Source organism: Poeciliopsis prolifica, unplaced genomic scaffold, assembly GCF_027474105.1.
Source record: "Poeciliopsis prolifica strain line A6 unplaced genomic scaffold, Auburn_PproV2 SCAFFOLD001, whole genome shotgun sequence".
NCBI classification, from domain to species: domain Eukaryota; kingdom Metazoa; phylum Chordata; class Actinopteri; order Cyprinodontiformes; family Poeciliidae; genus Poeciliopsis; species Poeciliopsis prolifica.
In genome coordinates, this window is record NW_026562376.1 from 5,480,581 (window position 1) to 5,504,041 (window position 23,461).

General features: G+C 38.1%; 3 protein-coding genes across 3 annotated transcripts; 1 reads left to right on the forward strand and 2 right to left on the reverse strand.

The window, feature by feature from the left end:
* Positions 1-83: 83 nt before the first annotated feature.
* On the reverse strand, positions 84-5,714 carry edc3 (enhancer of mRNA decapping 3 homolog (S. cerevisiae)). Its single transcript, XM_055032283.1, has 7 exons — positions 5,582-5,714; positions 5,180-5,346; positions 4,293-4,519; positions 3,871-4,209; positions 3,635-3,788; positions 2,981-3,198; positions 84-2,177 (listed from the first exon to the last, which is right to left on the reverse strand). The coding sequence occupies exons 2-7, from the start codon at positions 5,341-5,343 to the stop codon at positions 1,843-1,845; spliced, it is 1,437 nt and encodes a 478-aa protein (XP_054888258.1). The 5' UTR covers positions 5,344-5,346; positions 5,582-5,714; the 3' UTR covers positions 84-1,842.
* A 39-nt stretch (positions 5,715-5,753) lies between these two features.
* Positions 5,754-16,773, forward strand: LOC129364955 (golgin subfamily A member 6-like protein 7). The gene is made up of 20 exons (XM_055041894.1): positions 5,754-5,789; positions 7,669-7,792; positions 7,881-7,927; positions 8,301-8,571; positions 8,663-8,742; positions 9,278-9,395; positions 9,473-9,595; positions 10,185-10,393; positions 10,494-10,758; positions 12,133-12,172; positions 12,327-12,369; positions 12,436-12,493; positions 12,574-12,647; positions 12,719-12,803; positions 12,894-12,984; positions 13,094-13,173; positions 13,698-13,796; positions 14,453-14,572; positions 14,658-14,774; positions 16,296-16,773. Exons 2-20 carry the CDS (start codon positions 7,760-7,762, stop codon positions 16,299-16,301), a joined length of 1,959 nt encoding a protein of 652 aa, XP_054897869.1. The 5' UTR covers positions 5,754-5,789; positions 7,669-7,759; the 3' UTR covers positions 16,302-16,773.
* A 3,069-nt stretch (positions 16,774-19,842) lies between these two features.
* On the reverse strand, positions 19,843-22,097 carry syt18b (synaptotagmin XVIIIb). Its single transcript, XM_055034983.1, has 2 exons — positions 21,278-22,097; positions 19,843-20,465 (listed from the first exon to the last, which is right to left on the reverse strand). The coding sequence occupies exons 1-2, from the start codon at positions 21,420-21,422 to the stop codon at positions 19,843-19,845; spliced, it is 768 nt and encodes a 255-aa protein (XP_054890958.1). The 5' UTR covers positions 21,423-22,097.
* Positions 22,098-23,461: the final 1,364 nt, after the last annotated feature.

Below are 23,461 nucleotides of genomic sequence, written 5' to 3' on the forward strand. Positions count from 1 at the left end.
CCCAAACGGAGCGAGGAAGTTGGAGGAACTTGATCATCAATGAGGCAATGTTTACAACATAACAGTCCAGACATGCAAAACAGTGAGTGGTTATCGGTTTTTATTGGTTCGGTCAGCTTGACACGACACAGTTTCTGCACAACGCGATCAGCGACAATGAAGTTTTCATTTCACAGCAGCCTCCTGTGCAGTCAACGCAAACCAGCCACCACTGCCATTTTTAATGCGGTTCTTCTGAACAGAGAAACTAAAACTCAGTTCCCATTTCTCTGTGGAACAAAAAAAAAAAAAAAAAAGCCTATCAGTGATCATCACCCAAAAGCTGCAGGCTTTTAAAAGAGGAAGTGTGGAAATGTTTTCTTTTATCACCTCCTGCTGGTCAATAAACAAACGTCACATTCAGCAACGCTGGCTTCACTTTCCAAGCCAGGCTTGTCTCAACAGATGTGAAATAATTACACATCAGGCAAGAGGAATGTTGGAGAAAAAGAGAACTATTGTGCACGGCTGTAACATCAGTCCTGTGAAAGCTGCTTCTTCGATGTTGGAAATTTGACCTTCAAATAAAAAAAAATAAATAAAGTAATAGAATCAGTAATCTCAACTTTACCCAAATCTTAAAAAAACCTGATTGTGAGAGCGTTAAACGATGCTAACAAGGTAGTAACTTTATTTCTGGACTCATTAAAAATGAAAATGAATCATAAATAATAATAAAAAAAGAAGAATCAGTTTTCATTGTCAAGCGTACATGGAACGATGCGTCACCCTCAGAAGATGACAACAGCAGCTCTTGTTCACAGTTTCATGGTGTTTTTTTCTAAATATTTTCTGATATACATCATTTACCATTTTTATTTTTGTTTTTGGGAATTGATGTTATTGAGTCACAAAAGCTACTCTGTACAGGACATCACAGCTCAGAGCAGAAATAATCGTAACCAAATAAAAATGTGCATTTTCCTGCTAACCCATTTTCTATGAATCACAAAAATTTACTTTGTTGTGTTTAAGACCCTGCTCTTCCTGGAACTTATTTTCTGCAGAAACTTTCAAACACGCTGTTTTAATCTCTTTTCCAAACATGGGTTGACAAAGTATTTCTCCCCACTTGATCAGCAGGTCTTTTTTGTGCTGCTCCACTTGACCAGAACCTAAATCTCACGACTGTTTATCAACCGGACAGCCGGCCCAATCACAGGAATCAGTACAAAAATACAAAATCACCTCGGCTCGTATTTGAGCGTCGAATATGCCAAATTAGGTTTTTATAAACCGAGAACCCGATTCTAACACTGGTGCATGCAGAGTGGGGTATAAAACAGTAACTTCAATTGGATTCTGTTCTCTTAGCTAACCAGCTCAAAACGCTACTGGAGTTACATCTTCAAACTCCCTGCTTTCATGGCTCAAAAGCATTCAGTGCGTTTTCTATCTGTGCCGTCAAAAGGTATGAAAAGGAAAGAACATAAAGCAGCACATCAAAAGACAAAGGAGCCTCCCTGCAGAGACTCCCTGCTGCAGATTCACGTTGTGTAAACCTGAAAACACAAACTGAACACCGAAACTCAAACCTTTGGAGCCAGTGAAAATTAAGTGTATTACACGATGGAGTTACACCAAACTGTTCAAAGTGTTACAATCCCGTAGCTTGATCACCAAGATGGCTAATAAAGACTTGAAAGCTTCCACATCTGTGAAAAAAAACAAAAAGTCTGCAACAGTGGTCCTTCACCGTGAGGAAACATTTCAAACGACGACTTGCGAGATGAAACTCATGGAATATAAGGCGCCAAAACCTAAATGGTCAAGGAAGGTGAACGGTTTAATCAATCAGTCTCGTTAAGCGGAGTGTAGGGGGATGACAAATTTGCAACCGAACGGAGAGTGGTACTTGATTCCCACTTCCTGGAACACCTGCCGAGGAACACCGATGTCGCACAGGTAAACTCTGCCGGCGGCTTCGGCCAGAGGAAGGGGCAGGCAGAGCGACAGCGACCACTTGGCCTCGACTGCATGGCCCTGTCCGCTTACAGGGGGGTCCAGGCTGAGCACCGGCGCTCTGTTCTGGTTGGCCCAGTCCGCAGCCGCCCGGTACCAAGGCTGGTCCATCAGGAATGTGTTCTCGTGGCAGTCCAGACAGTTTATGATTAGATCCACCGGGGTGTCCGGGAGATCTAAAGGGACAAAAACAACAAGCGTGACCCACTGATGATCATTTCATTAAAAAAATAAAATAACAAATTCACACAGCAAGGAAAAACACATACACCAAGAACCCGGTTTATGTGGGCCTGCTTGGAAGATAAATTGTCCCAGAAGTTATTGCGATAAACAACAGTATTGTAATTTTGAGGTCATTTTTAGGTGAAATAACAATAACGGCATAATAATGCAAGAACACATTCTTAAAGATCAATAAACTTCAAACTCTGATGAACATTTAACACTGGAACTGGAAGACATCTTTAAATATCCAAAACAAAACAGAAACGACAAATAAAATTTATCATAAACTCTTTATCAACAAAATATGGTGCTAAATCAGATTGTTTTTCAAATCGTCTCCACTATGAACCGTCATGTCGAATTTTATCTGACTTTCACACTGCAAAAGTCTTACCAAGTATTTTTGTCTAGTTTCTACTGCAAATATCTTAAACTTGAAATCAGACAAAACTAACTTACAAGTAACTTATCAGCAAGAAGTAGGATGTTTTTAAGTCAGTAATTCCTGAATACTGATGAAAAAGTGCCAGTTCTTCTGGGAGATTATTTAACTTCTACAAAGACATTTTTCCCATGTCTGGCATATTAGAAGTGAAATGACTCTTAGCTGTTGCTATTGCACTACGATGCAAACATGCAACTGCTGTTTTGTTCAGTTTCTGTCAATGTGTGTCTGTCCCTTCCCAATTGAACTTAAATGTATAAATAAATAAAATCAAAATTGGAATTGAGCACCACCAGCCAGGCTCACCTTTGATGCTGGACACCTGTTTGCCGCCGGTCTTGTTGAAAAGCGTCAGCTCGCTTGTCACGGCGTCGAGCATCTTGACGAAGTTGGGCAGAAACAGTATGACCTCGACTTCGTGGTTGGCCAGGTGGCGGCCGCAGCTGATGCCCTGCGCTCCCTGAACATGAGGCCCACACAGCAGCGCCACCGTGGGCCGCTGATGGAGGTTTTTGGGTGTAAATCTGAAATATTTTCCAGACATTTGAGTGAAAAACAATTTAATCATTTGAGTTTTATCCATTAATTGTGACACCATTATTGACGTCTTATTCAGCAGACAGATAAAATCCAATAGATTACATATTAGCAAATAATACCACCAATTTTATAAATTTATAGCAGATTTGTCAAATGTAGACTGAATTATTCTACACTAAACATTCTGTTTATACATTTTACACGTTTATTGTTTGTAAAAGTTTAAAAGTTAAAGAGTTTTGGTGCTTTGTTTGATGCCTTAAAACAAGTTTTAAAACCACCAACAGTTTAAGACATGAAAGATTTAAATAAAAAAAAGCACTGAAACTCCCTTTTTATATGTTTTTGATACATTCATCTTTATAATGATGTTCTTCATAATTCAGAGTTAAGGCTGAACTTTTAGGTCAGTATTCATACCTGTTGGGCCCTCCTAACAACGTGAGTGTCATCTGGCTGGCACACACTCCAGTCATCTCCAGTCTCCGCTCCAGCGTCAGGCCGTGGCGCTCGGCAGCAGACAACAGACGCTTGTGGAGCTCATAAGAAATACTCGGAACAACAAGTCCAGAGTCTGTATGAGGTAAAGTAAAGAAGCAGGTTTAAACAACTCTACTGAACACTGTCATTCAATCGCTGCGACGTGAAACACGTACCAGTGCAATACTCTTTGTGCTCAGGCTGTGGTACAATAATCTGTCTATAAACAATCGGTTTGGCCTCCAGGATGTTCTCGTCGTGGCGGTACCGTGTGGGCGTCTGATCCTGAGGCGTGCCACGTGACCTCGCGCCGTTACGTCGCTCTGTCGTGTCAATCTCTGAGAAAACTGCAGCTTTGTCGAACAGTGCCAGGTTTCCTTCAAAATCAAAATCCGTATCCAGCCCGTTATCCATGCCGTCGCCGAAGCACTCGTCGTCTCTGTTTTTCATCTGCCCGTTTTTCACTCCATTCTTTTTCGGCGTCGCTTGATTTGCCCCTCGACTGGTGGACGACCCTGACAGTATCGGGAAAAAAGCAGCTATTAGTGTCTGCAGTTCATAGGAAAGTCTTAACTGCAATCAAATGAATCACACCTACAGGAGTTATGTCTTCGACGAAAGCCTTTCGGTTGACCCTGTGCATCCAGGTGACGTTCTCCATAACTTTTAGAGCACTGCTGTGGAGAGTTCAGCTTCTCCACAGATCTGGGATCCCCCTTTGGAACGGCAACTGGGACAGTGTTTCCCTTTGCAGCCGCACTGGAAGCTGTCCTGGCATGAAAGTTTCTGATGTCCAAAATTTTTAGTTCCTGTATATCAATGGCACTGGAAGAAAAAACAAAAACAAAAACACAAGAGAGATCTTCAGTAACAACCAAAATGGATCAGATTTTACCACTTATAAGAACCCAATAGCATACGTAATTCTTCTTCACTTCTAAAATTGTCACAATTAATTGCACGATAAACTAAAGTGAGCTCGATGATTTTCATTCTGATGATTAATATTTTTGAAGGCTAATTTTGTTTACAGAGACTTTATAATCTTATTTTTGGTTTCACTTGTTTGTTTTTTTTATTTCCTTTTCATTTGTTGAGCTTTCTTTTGGGTATTTAAAATGTCTTCCGGTTCCAATGCAGAGTTCACTATAAAACTTTAACTTGATAAGGCCATTATCAATTTATCATTTGAAAATGGTCTCAAAAAACAGTTATCGTTTATCGCAATAATTCCTGAGGTGATTTATCGTCCAGCAAAGTTTATTATTGTGAGAGGCCTGCTCACTTCTAGAATCCAGTTTTTTGAGTTTGTATCACATTACTTGAAATGAAAATGCCAGAACACGAGAGGAAATGCTTAAATACAAAGACAGGTTAGCAGCAAAACAACAACAACACCATTTCTATTTAGATGTCGTGTCCCATTATTGTGTTTTTTTAATGAAGGGAGACCCATAAAACAGATCAATTTAAGTAGAGGTTTACCTGAATGTGACCTCGGGAACGGGACATTTGACCCCATTGTGGAAAGGTTGTCGTAAGGAGATGGTCTGACTGGACTGGTCCACAGATGACACTTCTCCTTGATAAACTCCCAGCGTTGGTCCACAATTAAGAGACACCAAACTACCCAACCAGTCCGAGGCCATTATCTGCAATAAATACTCTATTTCAAATGAAGACGAACAGCTAAAAAAGTCACACCAATAACCAGCGACTCATAAGTCGGAGCAAGTAAGCATTCAGGCAAAACAACAAAATATTCACAGTTTGGAGCTAACGTTTGAAATCGCACTTAGCAATAGCTTCGGCCTTGTATCAAGCTAAGTTGCTATCTAAAACTCGTTTCAGTTGAAAAACGCTTTAAATAAAGACAAAGTTTTATACCTTTCCGATGTTAAATCGACGTGGACTCCTTTGGACAGCTCAAGGCAATGCAATTTTCAAACAACGGCTACGAGGATAGCTCTTTGAGATTAGCCTCTTAGCTTTTAAACGGCTACTGACACCAGCTTCCTGTTTCCGGGGAACCTCGCTTTTCAAAATAAAACACGTGAGCGCTCTTTCCCCATGACAACAAAATAACTTCAAGCAGGTTAATTTGTTCATTTGTTCATTTATTTTGTAATATGTGTGTTGATTTACCTGGATGGGTTCGAGCAATGAATAATTAAATTGATTATATTTAACACTTTTGACTTTAAACTGAACATTCATTTATCAAAGAATACTCCACTCGATGTGTGTTGTTAATTGCTTGGAGATGTTTTCAAAATTTTGCCAATTTCTCTTTCAAAATTACTTACAATCAGTCAAAAACAATATTAATATTCTGAAAATATACATTTTCACAGATTATAAGAAACTTCCCACTGGATTTCCGTTGAGATTTTGACTGAAATTTGGTTTATTAAGTGAAAACAAACGAATTATGACCAATAATAACAAACAAACAAAAACTTTTTATACATAATTGTGGGTTTAATTAAAAAATATGTTTAAATGATGTGTAAAGAAGACTTTTATTTTCCCCATAAAAATACGTTCACTGTGACTCAAGCCTCAAATGCATTCCCTAATTTATTGAATATAACTATGTCACTTTTGTTTTGGTTTTGGCTTGTTTATGTTTGTTTCATAAACAAGCAAATACTTATAAAGTATTTGTCAAATACAAATTGGCTCAATGAACCATATGTTCTAATAAAAAAGCAGTACTTCTGTGTTCTAGCCTGACTTACTTATCCAAGAAACAACTTTGGATTTAGACACAAGGATGCAACATTTCACACTAAGCTGAAGAAAATCAGAATCCTTAGAGACAGTTTATCACAAACCTGAACATTAAATAATAAAGCCTTAAAAGAACAAAAGAGAAAGAAACTGTTTTCTTTCTTGTTTTAATAAGAAGAAAGCTGATGGTGGTATTTTAGAAATGTCAGTAAACAACTGACTGAGGTTAAATGAGATCATGTGGAGAATATCTAGGGAGTGGGGAGCATCACTGTGTCATCCAGCTGCTATTTATGAACTGAGGTCATCATGGATCCTCCAGCGACGGCTTTACAGAGAATCTCAAAGCTGTGCAAGGAAAACAAATGAAGCAGGTTGACTGGAAGTGAACAGGAAAGAATTTCTGAAGTAAAATCCCATTAGAGCAGAGTGTCCAAACATTTTGTGATCACAAAAAGGGCCAAAAAGACAAAGACAAATGAAATAAAGCAAATAAAGTAATCCAATTTTATTTTATCCAAAATGGATGTTATTCATTCTAGATCCAAACCTTAGAAGATATTTTGCACGTTTGCTTTGTTGAAAGAAAAGCATCTAGCTTTCAGTCGATTTAACACATTTGTTTTCAGCAATAAGAGTAAGATTTGGGTCACTTTCTTTCGAAAAGATTGCTGTATTTAGGTCGAGTTTAATTAAAAATAATAACAAAAGCTGATTCATGTGCAGCAAAATAAAAGTCAGAATAAGCATGATTCTACTTATCATAAGAGCTTGCTCACAAAAAGACAAATATGACTTTATGTTGTAATTAAGACTTTCCATTGTAAGAAAATTATATCAGTAATAATTTCACTCTGATTATAAGTAAAAACACTTTCTGCATTAACCACTTGTGCTTGATGGTGCAAATTTGTGTTACTTTTGAACTGCGGTTGTCGGATGCAAAAATTTATCCAGAGCCACATTTTAGACAACCGTACATTAGAGAAATTGTTCTCTTAGTTTAGACTGTTTTTCAGAAATCAGCTTTCTGAAAGACATACATAGAATGTATAATTAAAAACGTGTCATGACAGAAGGGTTTATGGATGAGTCCAGTAGCGGTGAAGATGTGTTTCCTGTCATGTAAACAGTGGGAATATCAGCAGACATGATCCAATAATAGACACCCACCTCCAGATAACAGCTTTGTGTGAAAGTTTGTCCTCTATGCAGCCTGCTGAGCCATTTCTTCCTGACAGAAACGACTGACAACCTAAACCTCGGAGGACGCTGCAGGACGTATCGTCCATAATTCCAACATTAGTTTATTTTTCACTCGTGGACCTGGACATGTGGAACTCCAGATCTGACTTTACGGCCCGGGTAAGATCTAAATGTAAATGTTCTTCATTTCACAAAAAACAAACAAACAAAGAAAAGAAATATTTAAAAAAATGTTTTTTCTTTTTAGTCTTCCTCATGGTGTGGGTCAGGCTTTACGTCAAGAGCCAGCTCTGGGTAACTGGACCGTCCTCATGGTTTTAAAGTGATAACAGCACCCTCCTCATGCACACCTGGTTATCTTTTACAGTCACACAATCTAACAATGAAACCTTTACAAAAAGATCATTTCACTTGTATCATGTCATTTTTCTCATAAGAGAAATAATCTACTAATGGAACTAGCACTAAGGAATTATTCATTTAAAACAAGCTCCAACAAAAAAGTCACATGTAAATTAGTTTTGTCTCATTTCAACTGTAGTAAAATATTTGCACGAGAAACCAGACCGAAATACTTGGTAAGATTTTGTGTTTTTGCAGTGCAGCTGTGATTTTTAAGTAAGTTGGGCAGCTTTGGATGAGTTCTGTGTTTTTGCTCACGTTGCAGTGCTGGTGCCTTCAGAAGGAGCGATCCGGGTCTAAGGAGGTGGCGGTCAATGTACCACCTGGAGCCTGAGAGTCCTACAAAGTCATTTTCACCATTTGGAGCAGAAATATGGGCTGGTGGAGGCGAAAGGAGCTTCAGACAAGCAGAAGTCTTGCCGTGGCTCCAGGATGCTCATGAGCGGCTGAACGCTAAACTGGACCGGCTGAGGACCAGAGAAGTTACTCTGGGCTACAACAAAACGATGGCACAGATGCTCAACATGGAACAGAAGGTGCAATACAAGATAAAATTAATACATTTTAATTATTTCTTTTTATTTGTGTGAGTTAGTCAATATTAACATGCACTCCTGCGTCACACAGCTGCTCTCTAAAACGATGGATGCTTTCAGTCAGGAGGAATTGTTTGAACAGAGTCAACAGTGTCAAGATCTCCAAGAAAAGTAGGTGTGGCAAAAAAAGTAAATAAAAACTAAACCTGCCATGTGTAACTTCTACAAAAATCAGTTTTTTACATATTTTATCAAACTGTCACCATGTTGTGACAATTAGATAGATTAAAAAAAAAAAAAGTCTCCCTACTATTAATGTCTGCACTGCTTCAGTTCCAAAACAACCAATCAGATCCAGGAGGCGGGCCTTCGCGCTGTCAATCAACCCTTTCTTGAATGCAATGGTGGAAAAACAACTTACCATTCCAGGAAAACTCTATCGGTGTCCATGTTAACTAACATGAACATTCATGACACGCTGCATTATCTGGACAGCGATGTAGCTTAGCAGCATGTACATGAGAATGATTTACAGCTGGCTCTGATTGGTTATTCTTGACCTGGAGCTGTGTATTTGTGCAGGAATGCAGAGAACATATCACAACATAGTGACAGTTTTAACAAAATGTAAAAAAAAAACAAACAGTTTTTAAAATAAAAGTTATGCACTGCAGTGTTAAAGACAATGAATAAAAATCTTTTTAAGAGTCCTAAAGCTGGAAAATGAGCTGCTGCACATGAGGTCTTCTCTGGCAAATGTAAGCGAGGATCAGCCGACGTCTCGTCTGGCAGCTTCACACAACAAATCAAAGACTCCAGGAGACGTAAAGAAACAGGCGTCTGACCTTTGAAAATGTCTGTTTCTGCTTTTTTCTACGTGTAAATTCTGGTTTGAATGCAGGAGAAGGAGAATCCGACAGAGGAGGACAAGCTGAGGGAGGCTCTGAGAGAAGCTGAGGCAAGAGCCGCAACTCTTCAAGAAGAACGAAACAAAGCACTCCAGGATCTCCAGACTTCTGCTGAGGTAAATCCAACAAATAAATCCTGAAAACAATCCTACACAGAACATGTGTCAAAATTAAGGCCCGTGGACCAAATCTGGCCCGCCACACCTTTTTATGTGGTCCTTTAGATTCTAGACTAAACACTACGTGAGCTTAAATATTATGTTTTCAATCAAATCAATGCAGTTCTTACCGCTTACTGCCGAATTATATCAATGAGTCCCTCCAGTTTCTTGAGAATTATTGTGGAAATTTATGCAAAATCATCAAATCTCCACACTTTTATATGCTAATAATTTGGAGTTTATTGCAGCTTCCTCTCAAAAATTTTCAAGAACCTTCTTTGTTGCAGTAAACAGCTGCCTCAGCCTTAGGTAATGCAGATTATAGTTTATGATCTACATAGCGAGTTATAAAAAGTTGCATTTGCCGTCATAAATAAGTATAAATATTTCCAAATTAGTATCAGAAATACTTTGATTTTTATTGCAAAATCACAAAAAGTATCACAAAATCCTGGAGGGACTGAAAAGATGTTCAGTAATACTATTTAATTTTAAGGATACATTGATATTTAAACAGTTTGCTCATGTTGTGTCTTTGGAGCAGGTAAATGAACAACTGAGACAAGAACTGGAGGTGATGAAGAAACATCTGGCTGAGTCACAACATCAGCTGCAGGAGCTGAACGAGGAGGAAAACATCAAATTAAGACAAATCACAGATCAGATCAGAGAAAAGGAGAATCTGCTGACTGAAAGAAACCCGGGAGGACATGATGCATTAAATGAATCAACAGGAAACAACAGCCAGCGCAGGTGAGGTGGGAAACAGGGGAACTCGCTCGTAACTGAAGATCAAATTTACATATCAACTCTGCAAGTTAACACAGTTATTACAAAACTATATATTTCACAGAACATCCACAGAAGATTTGGACCTACAAAATCAGAAACTGCAGTATCAGTGTGTCTGTTTGGAAGAAAAGCTCAAAGACACGGAAAAGGCGCTGCAAATGCACGAGAAAACACATCAAAAAAAGGATGAAATGAGACTTCTGCGCATTAAAGATCTGGAAGATCTGGCCTCACACTGGACAGAAAAATGGCAAAATGTTGCTTTGAAGCTTCAGTCCACACAAGATGAGTTAGAAGAACTGAAGAGAAACTGCACCATTGATACAGTAAGGAAGCAATACATTTAAAACTCTTTAATATGTTTTGGTACGTTTCATTCATGGTTTCAACTATTTCAAATTGCTCAGATGTGTCCATAAAGTTCAAGTTTCCTAACTAAATGTCATATGTTTTCACATTCTGCAATAGAAATATTTTCATGGAGAACTTGAGCTAATCTTAATTTGTCAGGACACAAAACTAAAAATTTGACATCACATGTAGCATCCAGTCATTATTGAGAAAACGGCTGCAAACAGATGTGGAAGTTTACAGTTATATATTTTTGAAAAGCATTGGTCGAGCCTCCAGCACAACCAACAAGAATGCAGCAATTGGTTTCTGGAGGGTAAGTCAACAACAAAACAGCACACACTGCAAAAACACTAAATCTTATCAAGTGTTTTTGGTCTAGTGTCTAGTGCAAATATCTTAGTGAACTTGAAATAAGAAACTAACTTTTTTGTCCTTAATATTGACAAAAAAGTGCTTGTTCCATTAGCAGATTATGTCACTTATAACAAGACATTTTTCTCTTGTTATAAGTTAATTTACCTGCCGATGGTTATCACACAATTAATTTCTCAATATTCAGAAATTATTTACTTAAAACAAACTTCTATGTCTTCCCAAAACGTTACTTGTAAATTAGTTTCTTATTTCAAGTTTTCTAATAGATTTGCAATAGAAACGATCCAAAATACTTGGTAAGATTTTGTGTTTTTGCAAACAGCAGGAAAACAAGCTGACCAAATGTGCTGGAGCGCTGCTCGGGTTGCTAGGTGACAGGCAGGACTGGGGTTGCTAGGTAATGACGCATTGTGAGTCAATAATCAGGTGGGGTTTTTGTTTTGTTATCTGCTAGCTAATTGTCCCAGACACATGCTAAAAAACATCTGGGTGGATTTTTTAAAAAACACTTGTGTTGTTTTCAGAAACGAATGAGACCCATAGAAAAGTGTTAAAATGAGCAAAAAGTTAATTTTGCATCATAAATTCCCTTTAAAAAAGCAATAAAAAGGTGTTTAAATTATGTAACTTATGTTACTGCAGTAGGAATAGTAACAGGATTTCTTTGAAAGTCTTACTGAAATGGGAACAAAATAGAATTGGTTCCCCGATATCTTTTTTTAAAATTTTCACTGAACAGATATTCAGTCACCTTAACCAGAACAAAATGTTTAGACGCATCTCCTTTCAATACAATCCTCTTCAATCTCTTCTGCTAGCAATTTAAGATAAAAGGAGACCAAAATATCTCTTCCACCTCTTCTTCTTAATGGCAATTAAGAGTTTGTTGCACTGCTGACTTCTATTTCTGTGAACTAAAACTATGGCAGTAAAACAAAAAATATACATAACTGTCGCTTTTAATCTTCCAGAGAGAATCTGAGTCTTTACTGAGGTGTGAACAGGAAACAGGTAAAGGTGCATTTTGTTGTTCTATAATAAGAGTAAATATTTTCAATGAAGCTGCAATTAACCATCTTCATTAACTTCAACAAACCCAAGACAAAAAGGTTTGTATTCTTTGAACACAAGGGGGCAGTAAAGCGCACTGAGCTTCTGTTTGCAGGTAGTGATTTGGTGCAGACCCTTCACAAAGACACACAGACAGAGTGAGTGGATTTTAATCAGATACTCAGAATACAACCTCTGTGATTTGACCTTTCATTGTTCCTCAGCCTATCAGAATCCTCTGTAACACCAGACTCCACATGCAGCAGAAATAAATCTCCTCAGGTAACAAGATGTTCCTCTCACAAACTCACATTTAATGTTAAAGTGTAAAGAAATGTCACCTGAGCATACATAATCCTCAGCTTTGGACGCAAAGCGGCGAGATTCAGAGGCTGAAGCAAAAACTTTCAGAAACAGAAAGAGAAGTGAGCGACAGGTGAGACTAGTGTCAGAAAAACAATCAAAAAATGTTCCTAAAATGATTTTGTTTTGTTTTTTCTGTGTTAGAGAGCATGATTTGAGAACTATGGAACGGCTGCGAGAGATGGAAAGAGCAGAGGCTCAAATTAGGCTTTCTGCTCTTGAACTCAAGGTACAAAAACCAACTCCTGGTTTTAACCACAGGGAATTTGCTTCAAGTTAAAAAGTTGGACTGTCTTTTTTCTATTTTCTGTTGTGAAAGCTCATGAAAAAGGCATCTGAAGTTTGCCAAAACGGTGGAGGAGTTCACGCAGATGTGTCAAACCCTGCCTCAATGCACGAGCAACAGGACGGTAGCAGCTTTTGCTTTTAAGACGACGTGCATGTAAAGAATAGTAATGATAGTAATAGAGGGATTTCCCCAGCAGGGACTTAAAGCTAACGCCTTGTGTGTGATTTCAGAGTCGGATGAGACGCAGCAGCTGAATCCTCCAACCCTCCACAAACATCCAGACCAGAGGCAGAGGTTTTCCCACAGTGGGGTGAATAATTTACTGATCATTACAGTTTTTTCTCTGACAAACAAAATAACTCTGCAGATTTTATAAGGACCCGTCACAATAAGAAATTTTGCTCATTGATAAATTGTCCCAAAAACAAAAACATTGTTGTTTTGATACTATTTTCAGCTAATAAAATAATAACAGCATAGTGATAATACTAATAAACTTTAATTTTGTACAGAACGCTCCACACCGGAACTGGCAGACATTTTAAATTTCCAAAATAAAACACAACAGCCAAAAAATACTAAATAAGAAGGAAACAAAAACCACAAACAACTGAAGCTGTAAATTAAATGGATTACGACATCTCTAAACAGAACTGGTCTTGGTAAAAAAAATCTTAATTATCAGAATGGAAATTAATGATCTTATTTTAATTTATCATACAATTAATTGCTCAAATAAAATTTGTTGCTCAAATCAATCAGTTTATCATGTAGAGATAAACTTAACAAGAACCCTTTTCTCCATGTGCAAAATGACAAGTATCCTTTGTACAGGGTGAAAATGAGACTTTGTGGATTGAAGACAAGAAGAATAAAACCATCTGCCTTGTTGACCAAGAGGTGGCGCAGCAGAGAAGAATGGTCACTGAGCAGGTAGACCAAGACCATTTTCATGTCTGTCTGTCCACTTTACATCCGGACATAAGAAACATTTTTCTAGTGATGCATTTAAAACAAAGGTGATCTAATATGCTTCATTGAACAGATTAGAATAGTTCGATGTGCGATCAAAAACATGTTCATCACATCTTTTGCACAAAATCATCCTGAGATATTGAAGTTTTAGTCTGGTCAGTTCTGTCTACTTTGATCTGTTTTAGGGCCTCCTGTCACTTTAAATTTAAATAATCGTTGCTGGCCACGCCCCCTGACTCAACTTTTACACTTTGGGTTGCTAGGTAACGAGCGGAATTCCACTGGGTTGCTAGGTAACGGGCGGAATTCCACTGGGTTGCTAGGTAACGGGTGGAATTCCACTGGGTTGCTAGGTAACGGGCAGGGAAAGTAGCAACACTTTTAATTCACAATCTAGTCAAAAACCTTGTTGGATTTTTTTTTCTGTCCACAAAATTTGGTTTTCATGGTTCACACAGCCTAGATCTGGCCACCTAAAAGTAAATGAGCTGCCAATTTTTAACCGATCGATCATATATTCAGATTTTTAGGGAATACCATCAGATAAAGATGCTTGATATGTCAAATAAGTAATGCATTTATTTATAATGACTTTTACATCTCGTCGATTGTAGTTAAAGAGCTTGTTTAAAGAGCAAGAAGGAAAGGAGGCGAGATTTGCTGATGCACAATCAGTTGCTCAAAGTGGATCCTCCTCCACTCAGGACTGGACTCCCACATCTCTGGTCATTAGGGTGAGAAGAAAACAGACAGAAAATCCAACTTATTATGGTTAAGATATGTAAACAAGTCCAGCTTTTTGTTTGTTTGCTTTTGCAGGCTGCAGCAGACAGGAGAAGCCGGCAGCCTGGCTCGGCTTTAATGCCGGTGTTGGAGGAGGATGAGGAGAACGGTGACTGGTCAGGAGGGGATCTAAAACAGGAAGCCCACACTGAAGTGAAACCTTCAAACTGCATGTTTAAAAACATATATTTAAGTCCAACTTTCCCTCAACCGTAAAATACGCAATAGTTTTCTGTCTGCATGCTGAAATGTGTGAGTAATCATGGTGCACACATAATCTCGTCCAATAAAGAGAGCGTCCCATTTTATTACCTGCATGTCCACATATGTGCAGATGGAGCTAATACCTGCTGCCTGCATATTGTATTGATATGAGATTGAGAAGAGTGCTGAATGATGAAGAGTTTATTTTACCTAAAAGTCAACATTTTCAACATCTTTCATGTCAACTTTATCAAAACCTCAATGTAGAGAATGCTTGTATATTATGACCTCCCACTCTGTACCAATTTATTTTAGACCTTGAGCCAAAATCAAAAGTGGCATTTCTGTGTCATCATAATACTGAATTTCCTTTAAGTGTAAAATTTTCCAGTGCAGGTTTCACCAATCTAATTAACAAACATTAAAATATCACAGATTCCTTTGAAAACTATTAAACAACCTTTTAGTTTGTCACTAAACTTGATGTGTGGCCATCTTTTTTTAGTGCTAATAATCCTGATTGACTGGACAGTAAAATGGAAAATCAGTTTAGGGTGTAGCTAAAATAAGTTTTGTTGCTCTTATTTAAATTCCCAAATGTTTATGAAGCCCTGAAAAGAAAGGCGCCCTGGGTGGAGAGCCATATGAAAACCCGTTACGGTGTGTTTATAAAGATAAAAGCCTTTCTAAAAATACTTCCAAATAACTTTTGTTATGCTAGGGAAAGAAAGGCAGGAAAAACAGAGTGGATATTTTAGGTTAGCTTAAATACGGCTGAGAATCTTAAACATCAAGACACTGAAAAGCTGCATTTGTGTGAATCACTGCATCTATTGCATCATGAGTACAGATCAGTAATTTGCAATTCATCAGAAATAAACCATGACAATATGATTCACTCAGTTACAACCTAACTCCTGCTTTGGCTGCAACGGATCCTGTAGCAATAAGTTATCAATTAATTTCATGATAAATTAAAATAAGTTCAATAATTTCTATTCTGATTCTTAATATTTTCGAAGGACAAAATTAGTTTGCAGAGACATCATCCATTGTATTTAAAACTTTGGTTGTATTTTTGTTTCTGTTTTTTTATTTCTTGTTTTGGTCTGTTGTGTTTTATTTTGTATATTTCAAATATCTTCCAGCTCCAGTGTGAAGTGATCTCTACAGGTGTATTGATTTTTGAGAAGGAAAATTTGCATTATTATGCCATTATCAATATATGACTTGAAAGTAGTCCTAAAACAGCAATATTTTGTTCATTGCGATAATTATTGACTAGCAAAATTTGCAAATTGTTTGCTCTTAAACAATTTATTTGAGAACTGGAGCTTTTGTTTAAGATTCTCATCTTAATTTCTATTGTTTGATATATTTTGTTCACTTCTTGTCCTTTTTCCGTGACATTTATCACATTTGAATATTAACAGTATTTTTTTTATTTTTTTCTCTTTTTTGTTTAAAAAGTGTTAAAGGTTCACCTCTCTGGCTGCAAACTACAGAAATTGATGGTCTGTGTAGGAAAGGTGAACACCTTCAACCTGATGGAGTATTTCTGGATCAGACTCTCGATGTTTGCAATCAAGATGAAGATGAAGAGGAAAAACTGCAGCTCAGAAAATCTTCAGTATCTGGAAAAAACAAGCAGCATTGAACTCTATAATCAAACTGAATGTTAGCCTACATTTTTTGAAAGCATCGCCCAGCTTTGCGCTTCACCAAATCATATACTCGTTTTCATTTTAAAGACTTTTTATGTAAATGTTCAGTCGATTATCTACTGAGAGCCTTGCAAAAATATTTACACTTTGTGACGTTGAAACTCCGAACATTCAAAGTGTTGAATAAATATGCAGTGGAAGAAAAACATTTTCACAAAATCTAAAAAATCTGGTATTCACTTGCATTAAACCGTCGTGAATAAATTATATCTGGAGCCACTTGAGCACAATGAGTCTTCATGGGTATTTCACTTCCAGCACAGCACAACACATTTTCTGTCTGCTCTTCTGTGCGGAAAAGCTCAAAATGAGTCAGATTTGATGGAGCACATCTGTGAACATTTTCCAAGTCCTGCCACAAATTCCCAAATTGATTTAGGTCTGAACTTTGACTGGGTCGTTCTTACAACATGCTTTGATCTAAACTATTACGTTGTCGCGCTGCCTGCAAATGTTAGTCACGCTTCCAGGTGTCAGTCTTGGGGTATTTTCTTGGCTGGAAAGCTTTCAAGGGTAAACATTGGCCATCAAAAGTTTTGTTTTTTTCTATTTAAGTAGGTTAGATAGACTTTATTTTATATATCTGGTAGCCCATAAAACATCAACACATGACCTACACACATCCAATTTAAAAGTATTGAAATAAAGAAAAAAGATATCAACAAGAAACAAGATCAAGATAGTTCTTGACCTTCTTAACCAGTTTCCCTTCATTTGACGGTGAGAGAACGGCTCAGATGGTTGAAACCTGGACAATCATCCCAGATGTACCATAAATGCTTCTGAAAAACCGTCACTGAGGTTCTGAAATGGACATTTAAATGCTAACTCTATGTCAGAAAACCAATCAATTTAAATTCAGTCCAATATTTCTAATAAGAAAATTGGTCAAATAGACCCAAAGCAGAACCTTATTGATGATGTTTTGCGTATGTTTGAGTATTTGTGTCATTTTCTCCATGTATGAGTTAAAGAAAATATCAAAGTGACGTTAACCTGTATATTCAACTCTTGTCTTTAATCATGCATATGATGGATGCATGTAAGCTTCTCATTGGCACCATATTGTACAACACAAATGTCTATAAAATCCAACTGTTCTGTGCACAGGCTGGACTTCTCTGCAGTAAAGATGTTGCTTTTGCAGTCTGACAAAGATTATCTCGATCAGATTTTGTTCTAGACTGGAGCGTTTTCCTAAGGATTGGAAATGGTGAAGGATTAAACCACAGTGGCATTACAGAAAGGGATGATCCCTGGTTGTATTTAGCTTCTGCAAGACTTTACCTAATCCCCTGAACATGAAACACAAACACTGGGAATTACTTTACTTCTGCCTATGAAAATCAAAAGTAAGTTATTCCCACATGCAGTTAGAGGATTAATGTTTCTAAGTACACTTTTTTCTGTCAAATTAAAGGAACTCCAAGCTGTTGATGTGCGACCATGTCCAGGTTGTCAGAAATGGGGAACACGGTTCTAATGGAGCGGGTCCGAACTGATAGTGAAGCACAATGAGGATCTGCAGTGGACAACTCAGCTCTTCACACCAGAACATCCAATTGACCGTTTGCAGAACTCCACCCACTCCGTCATGACAGGTGTCAAGACAACCAATGATCTGTTTTAAACCCAGTCTAAAAACAGACATCTGGTAGATTAATATCACTTTTATTTAGTTGATTTCACTGTTAGATTTTTGCATGTTCTCCTCTTGTGTTTTTATGGGCTGGTCAGCCAGTATTTAAGTTTCCTCTGTCTCATTTAGGTAGGTTTGTTTGTTTGTTTGAGTTCGTGTTCTTGTCAGTTTGAGTAAAGTTCAGTGATTTGACCTCTTATTGGTTTAATTTTGTTGTTTTCTATATTTACTCCAGTTTGTGTTTTGGGTTAAGTAAAACAACAACTTTTTTTTCCAGACTTAAATCTGTGCCTGACTGTCCGTTTACTGCTCACTCCATCAAAGATACCAGCTGAATTAACAAGTTCAACCAGTTGAGGTGACTCCAAGCATTTAGCATGCTGAAGTGAGTGAATCTTCACTGGTCTCTGGGCAGTGTGAGATTTAGATGCAAGGTACATGTACAGTCTTTTGAAGGAGATTGACATTTATTGTTCATAGGATGGTACAATGGTGGCAATTCCTACCTGAACAATCTTTTCTTACCAATATACATTTGTAGCAATTTGTATTGTTACCAAACTGTTTATCAGTCCATGTAACACAGCAAAAACACAAAAGCTTAAGTCTTAAGTTTCTGGTCTGGTTACTGTACAAATATCTTGATATATTTGAAATAAAAATATTTCGCCTATTACATGTTTTCTTTAGACAAACATGTAATATCTTGTTTTAAGTTCATTTCGTTAAGCAGCAATGTAGCTTTTATAAAAATGTTTTTTTTTTACACATTTGTAAAAAGTACTACTAAGTTGTGACAGCATGATATGAAAAAGATAACCTTTGAAAAGAATTGAGCTCTCTGCTTTCTCCTTATGCAACTGCTGTAATCTAGAAATACACTGTTCCGTCAGAAACAACCAATCAGAGCCAGGAGGAGGGTTTTAGCGCTGTCAATCATCCTTGTCTACTCACAAAGCTAAGATTAGTTAGCATAGCCACTGATGGCACCGGATAAATGGTTTTTCTGTTAAGTTGTTTCTCTGCCATTAGCACATTTAGCAGCACATTTACAATGTTGATTGACAGCGCTAACACCCTCCTCCTGTGTCTGATTGGTTATTTTTGACCGGGAGCTGTGCATTTCTTCAGATGACAAATGTAGCTCTGCAAGAAAGTGAATGAGCTTTTTTTTTTTTTGCACAGATTATCTGTTTCATAGTGTTAGGACAGTCATATATTTTGTAAAGGAAAAAAAAAAGTTACATTCTGTAACATGCAACTTTTATTTATTTGCACAGGAAACTAAACCAAAAATTCTTGGTAAGATGCTGAGTTTTTGCAGTGTGTCAAAGTTAAAGCGCGCTCACAGGTTCATTTTCAATTTTAACGAGTTCTTTCAGAAAGTGCAGCGGATTCTCTGACCTCCAGTCTCTCTCTCCACATCTCACCACCACGCCTCCTAAAGCGACGCTTTCAGTGACAAACAGACTGAGTCGCAGTTCGCAGTTTGCGAGCTCGTCCAGAGAGCTCACCTTCAGAACCAGCACCAGGCTGTTGGACTCGGGGCTGAAGCTGCTCCGAGTCGGACAGGTGCGCAAAGGTGGCAGACTGCAAAGGACGGTCACGTCCTCCAGTCTCTGCGGCCTCCCAGTGAGGTTCAACACGCTGACGGTCAGAGTCTGCTGGTCTGGAGCAAAGGCCGCAGTGAAATGGAATTGTTGCAGGATCCGTAGCTCAGCGCAGCCAGGGGGATTGAATGCGAGTGATTACTGGTCCTGATTAGTTTGCTGCGTTCACTGGACGCTGTGTAATCTCCAGCCACCGTGCAGCGCCTCTGCATGGCCTTGCATGTTCTGCTGAGCGTCCCCAGTTTGGGCAGCGACGGCAGGGAAGCTCGGCTCGGGTGGATGGGTTTGTAAAGCGGAGCTGTTTGCAGCGGTGAGCTGAGGCGACGCAGAGAAAAGCGAGACGCAGTCTGCTCATCTTCATCGCTGTCGGGTTGGGTTCGATCAGCAAATACACGAGGAGAACGTTCACTCTCGGAAAGAGCCGGGCTGGTGAACGTGGACGGATATTCCGGCGTTTCTCCGTCCAACACCAGCCGGGGCCCAGAAACTTCTCTTTGGAGATGCATTTCCAGAGCTGAGGTGTCAGTTTCTGCAGATGTCTGAGTTGAGGTAAATGACTTGGGGATTGTTGTACAGATGTCACTTTTTTTCCAGCACAGAAAACATCCCAGCAGCAGAGACAGACAAAACACGACCAGTCCAACCAGAAGAAGAACCTGAAGATGAACTGCAGGAATAAGACAGACGAGCTTTGTTAGGTTTGGTCCAAAAGCTTTCAGGTCAAAGTAAATCCTCTTCTAGTTCTACACTGGAAAAACACAAAATATAAGAAGTATTTTCAGTCTAACTTCTAGTGCAAATATCCTAATACAGAGACTTTTAGCAAGATTGTTGACAATATTGATGAAAAACTGCCACTTTTTCACCAATATTAAGGAATTTTAGACTTAAAACCAGCTCCTATGGAAGTATCTTGAAAAGTCATTTATAATGTAGATTTTGTCTTATTTTAAGTGCACTAAAAATTTTTTATTTGCACTACAAAAGAAAAATACTTGGTAGGATTTTGTGGTTTTGCAGTGTTGGCCGCCTCTATCACTATGATGCATACAGCAGGAATATTTCAGTAAACTTTGAAATTGGTTTTCCAACATATACACATATTGAGGTTCAATTTTTTTCCATATCCAGACAACAATAATGTGTTGATTCCTTGATTTTAGCCACAAACAAACAGGTAGTGCTGCTTCGAATCTGTGACTGGTCCATATTAAAACCAGGATAACCAGATTTTGTGTATAATCCTTTGCTGAACAGGTGCCTAATGCACTCCCAGAACGGATAATGTTTCTGTGAAAGTGTCCGACCCAGATGAAAAAAACAAAAGAGAACCACAGCTGTCACTTCTGGGAGAAAATACAGCAGAAATAATCCCGATAAACAATAAAAATGTATCTTAAAGCAATATTCAGGTAGTTGTTTGTTTTTTTTAGCCTTATGTAATTTAGATATTCCCATCCTTAAACTTTAAAGCCGTACCTTCCAGGTGTTGGGTGAAGAGGACTTGCACCAGAAGCCAGAAGAAGAGGACCACCATGATCCCTTCGATCATGCCCTTGCAGCAGAAAAGCAGCACAGACTGCCACAGGGGCTGACCCGGGTATTCTTCATCATGGTACGGCATGGCACCAAACCGTTTAGGTCAGAGCCTTTTTAAAAACATCCAAAGGTAAAAGTCCAAAGATCATGTTAAAAAACATCATTTATTAAGTATTTAAAATGACTCCTAATGCTTAAGAGAATCAGTTAAATCCATTGTTTGACGCAACAAAGGCACAAAAATAGAAAAATAAAATTCTGGTTATTTCATCTCCTCCTCAGTAATTTTCCTGAAATGCTTCCACAAACCCCTCCACATGTTCCCCGTCTCCATCACAGGACAGCGCTGCCCTCATTTGTGGAATCACTCGCCTGCGGTGGGTGGGTGGGGATTTCCCAGCTCATAATACCTCCGCTACATCTCTCTGTTCTGCTCCAGATGTCAGCAAGTCATCACTACAGGATAACCATAAACCTCCAGCCTCCACCCACATCCCCGCATCCTGCGGCTCCAACTTCCTGCAGCTCCGCCTGCAGAGCGGAGGAGGACAAAAGACTTGATGCATCACTAAAACTTCCTTTATACTCCCCCTTTCTGGTGCCATGACAATCAGACGAATGGGAATCAAGCATCCATCAAAATTCAGCTTGTGATCATAGTTGGGTAGTAACTAGTTAGTTACGTTTCCTTTTAGGAGTATTTTTACTATGCTGTACTTTTTACTCGAGTAGTTTCATTATAAAGTATCTCTACTCGAGTAAAATTAATTGATTTTCTGCACACTGAATGAAAAACAAACACGTTTTATCCAAAAATTCACCAGACACAGACCTAAAGTTTTCGCTAAAGTTTCATAAGTTTTACCTTAAAAAAAAAAAACATTAGGAAAAAACTATTTTGCCTGATTTTTTTTCTAATATAAATTATTGTAATTTTCATTCTTAAAATGCCAAAATTTCCATTTAGTTTTATATTTTGATGCATCTGGTTATGTTTTTTTTTTAATATTAAATGATTGATAATTTGATCAGTTACTCAGTGCCTGATTAGACTTTTTATCAAATACTTTTAACTCCTGTGGTAATTTCTTGGACAGCTACTTTTTACTTTAACTGGAGTAAAAAATCTGCTGAAATAGTACTGCCTCTTGTTGAGTACAATTATTGGCTGAGGAGTTTTGAGTTTTCTAAAGAAATTTTCATCTTAAATATAAAATGTATTAATAGACCTTGGCTTCCTTTTAGTTTTCAGCAAATGGCTCTTTGAACGATTAATCACTAATTTTACATTTCCTGTCAAAAACTCCCATTTTAAATGTATTTTCTGATTCAGAGGTTAATAAGTGGAGAACTGCTTACCTTAAATACCCTCTTAAGTCCTAAAGCTAAAGAAATTCATTTAAAAATTCTCTAACATTTTTCCATCCAGTGAAATATTAACACGAAGATTCAACATCGATACTAACAGCTGTACTTTTTGTGAGAACGACATTGAAACAACAGATCATCTCTTTTTCTATTGTTTGCAAACTGGAACATTTTGGGGAAACTTTCAGGACTGGATCTCAACAAAACTTTCCTGACATCATCCCTTAAAAAGAGAGGATATAATATTTGGAATCACCCACAGACAGAAGAATCAGCCTCGGTCTCAACAACCTGCTGATCCTCGACAAATTCGTCATGCACTCCTGTAAATGGGGAAATGGAAAACCCGACTTTTCAGCCTTTAAAAACTTTCTAATGGACAACCACATGAGAACCTTAAAGCTGATTAAACCAAGCATGGAATACAACTATAAAGATTAGAATTTATTTGAGAATTAATGCCCCTTTGTCTTTGTCTGCTTGTTTTTGTCGTTCTATTATCCCTCTGTTTGATGTCTGGAAATTTTTTTATTGGTTAGTTAACTCTTGTCTTATAATTATATGTGTGCCTTAAGACTGTAAGACTTGCTTTCTTCACCATGACTTTGGACAATTGTTCAAACTTAATCCCCGTCATCGTCCGCCGTGGTTTGGACATCTGAACGCGACGTTCAGATGTCCAAGTAGTCTGAATCGCATTCAAAGAAATCTGATCCGTGTTGTTCAGACTGCCACGAGAAGATACAAGTCGCAGGA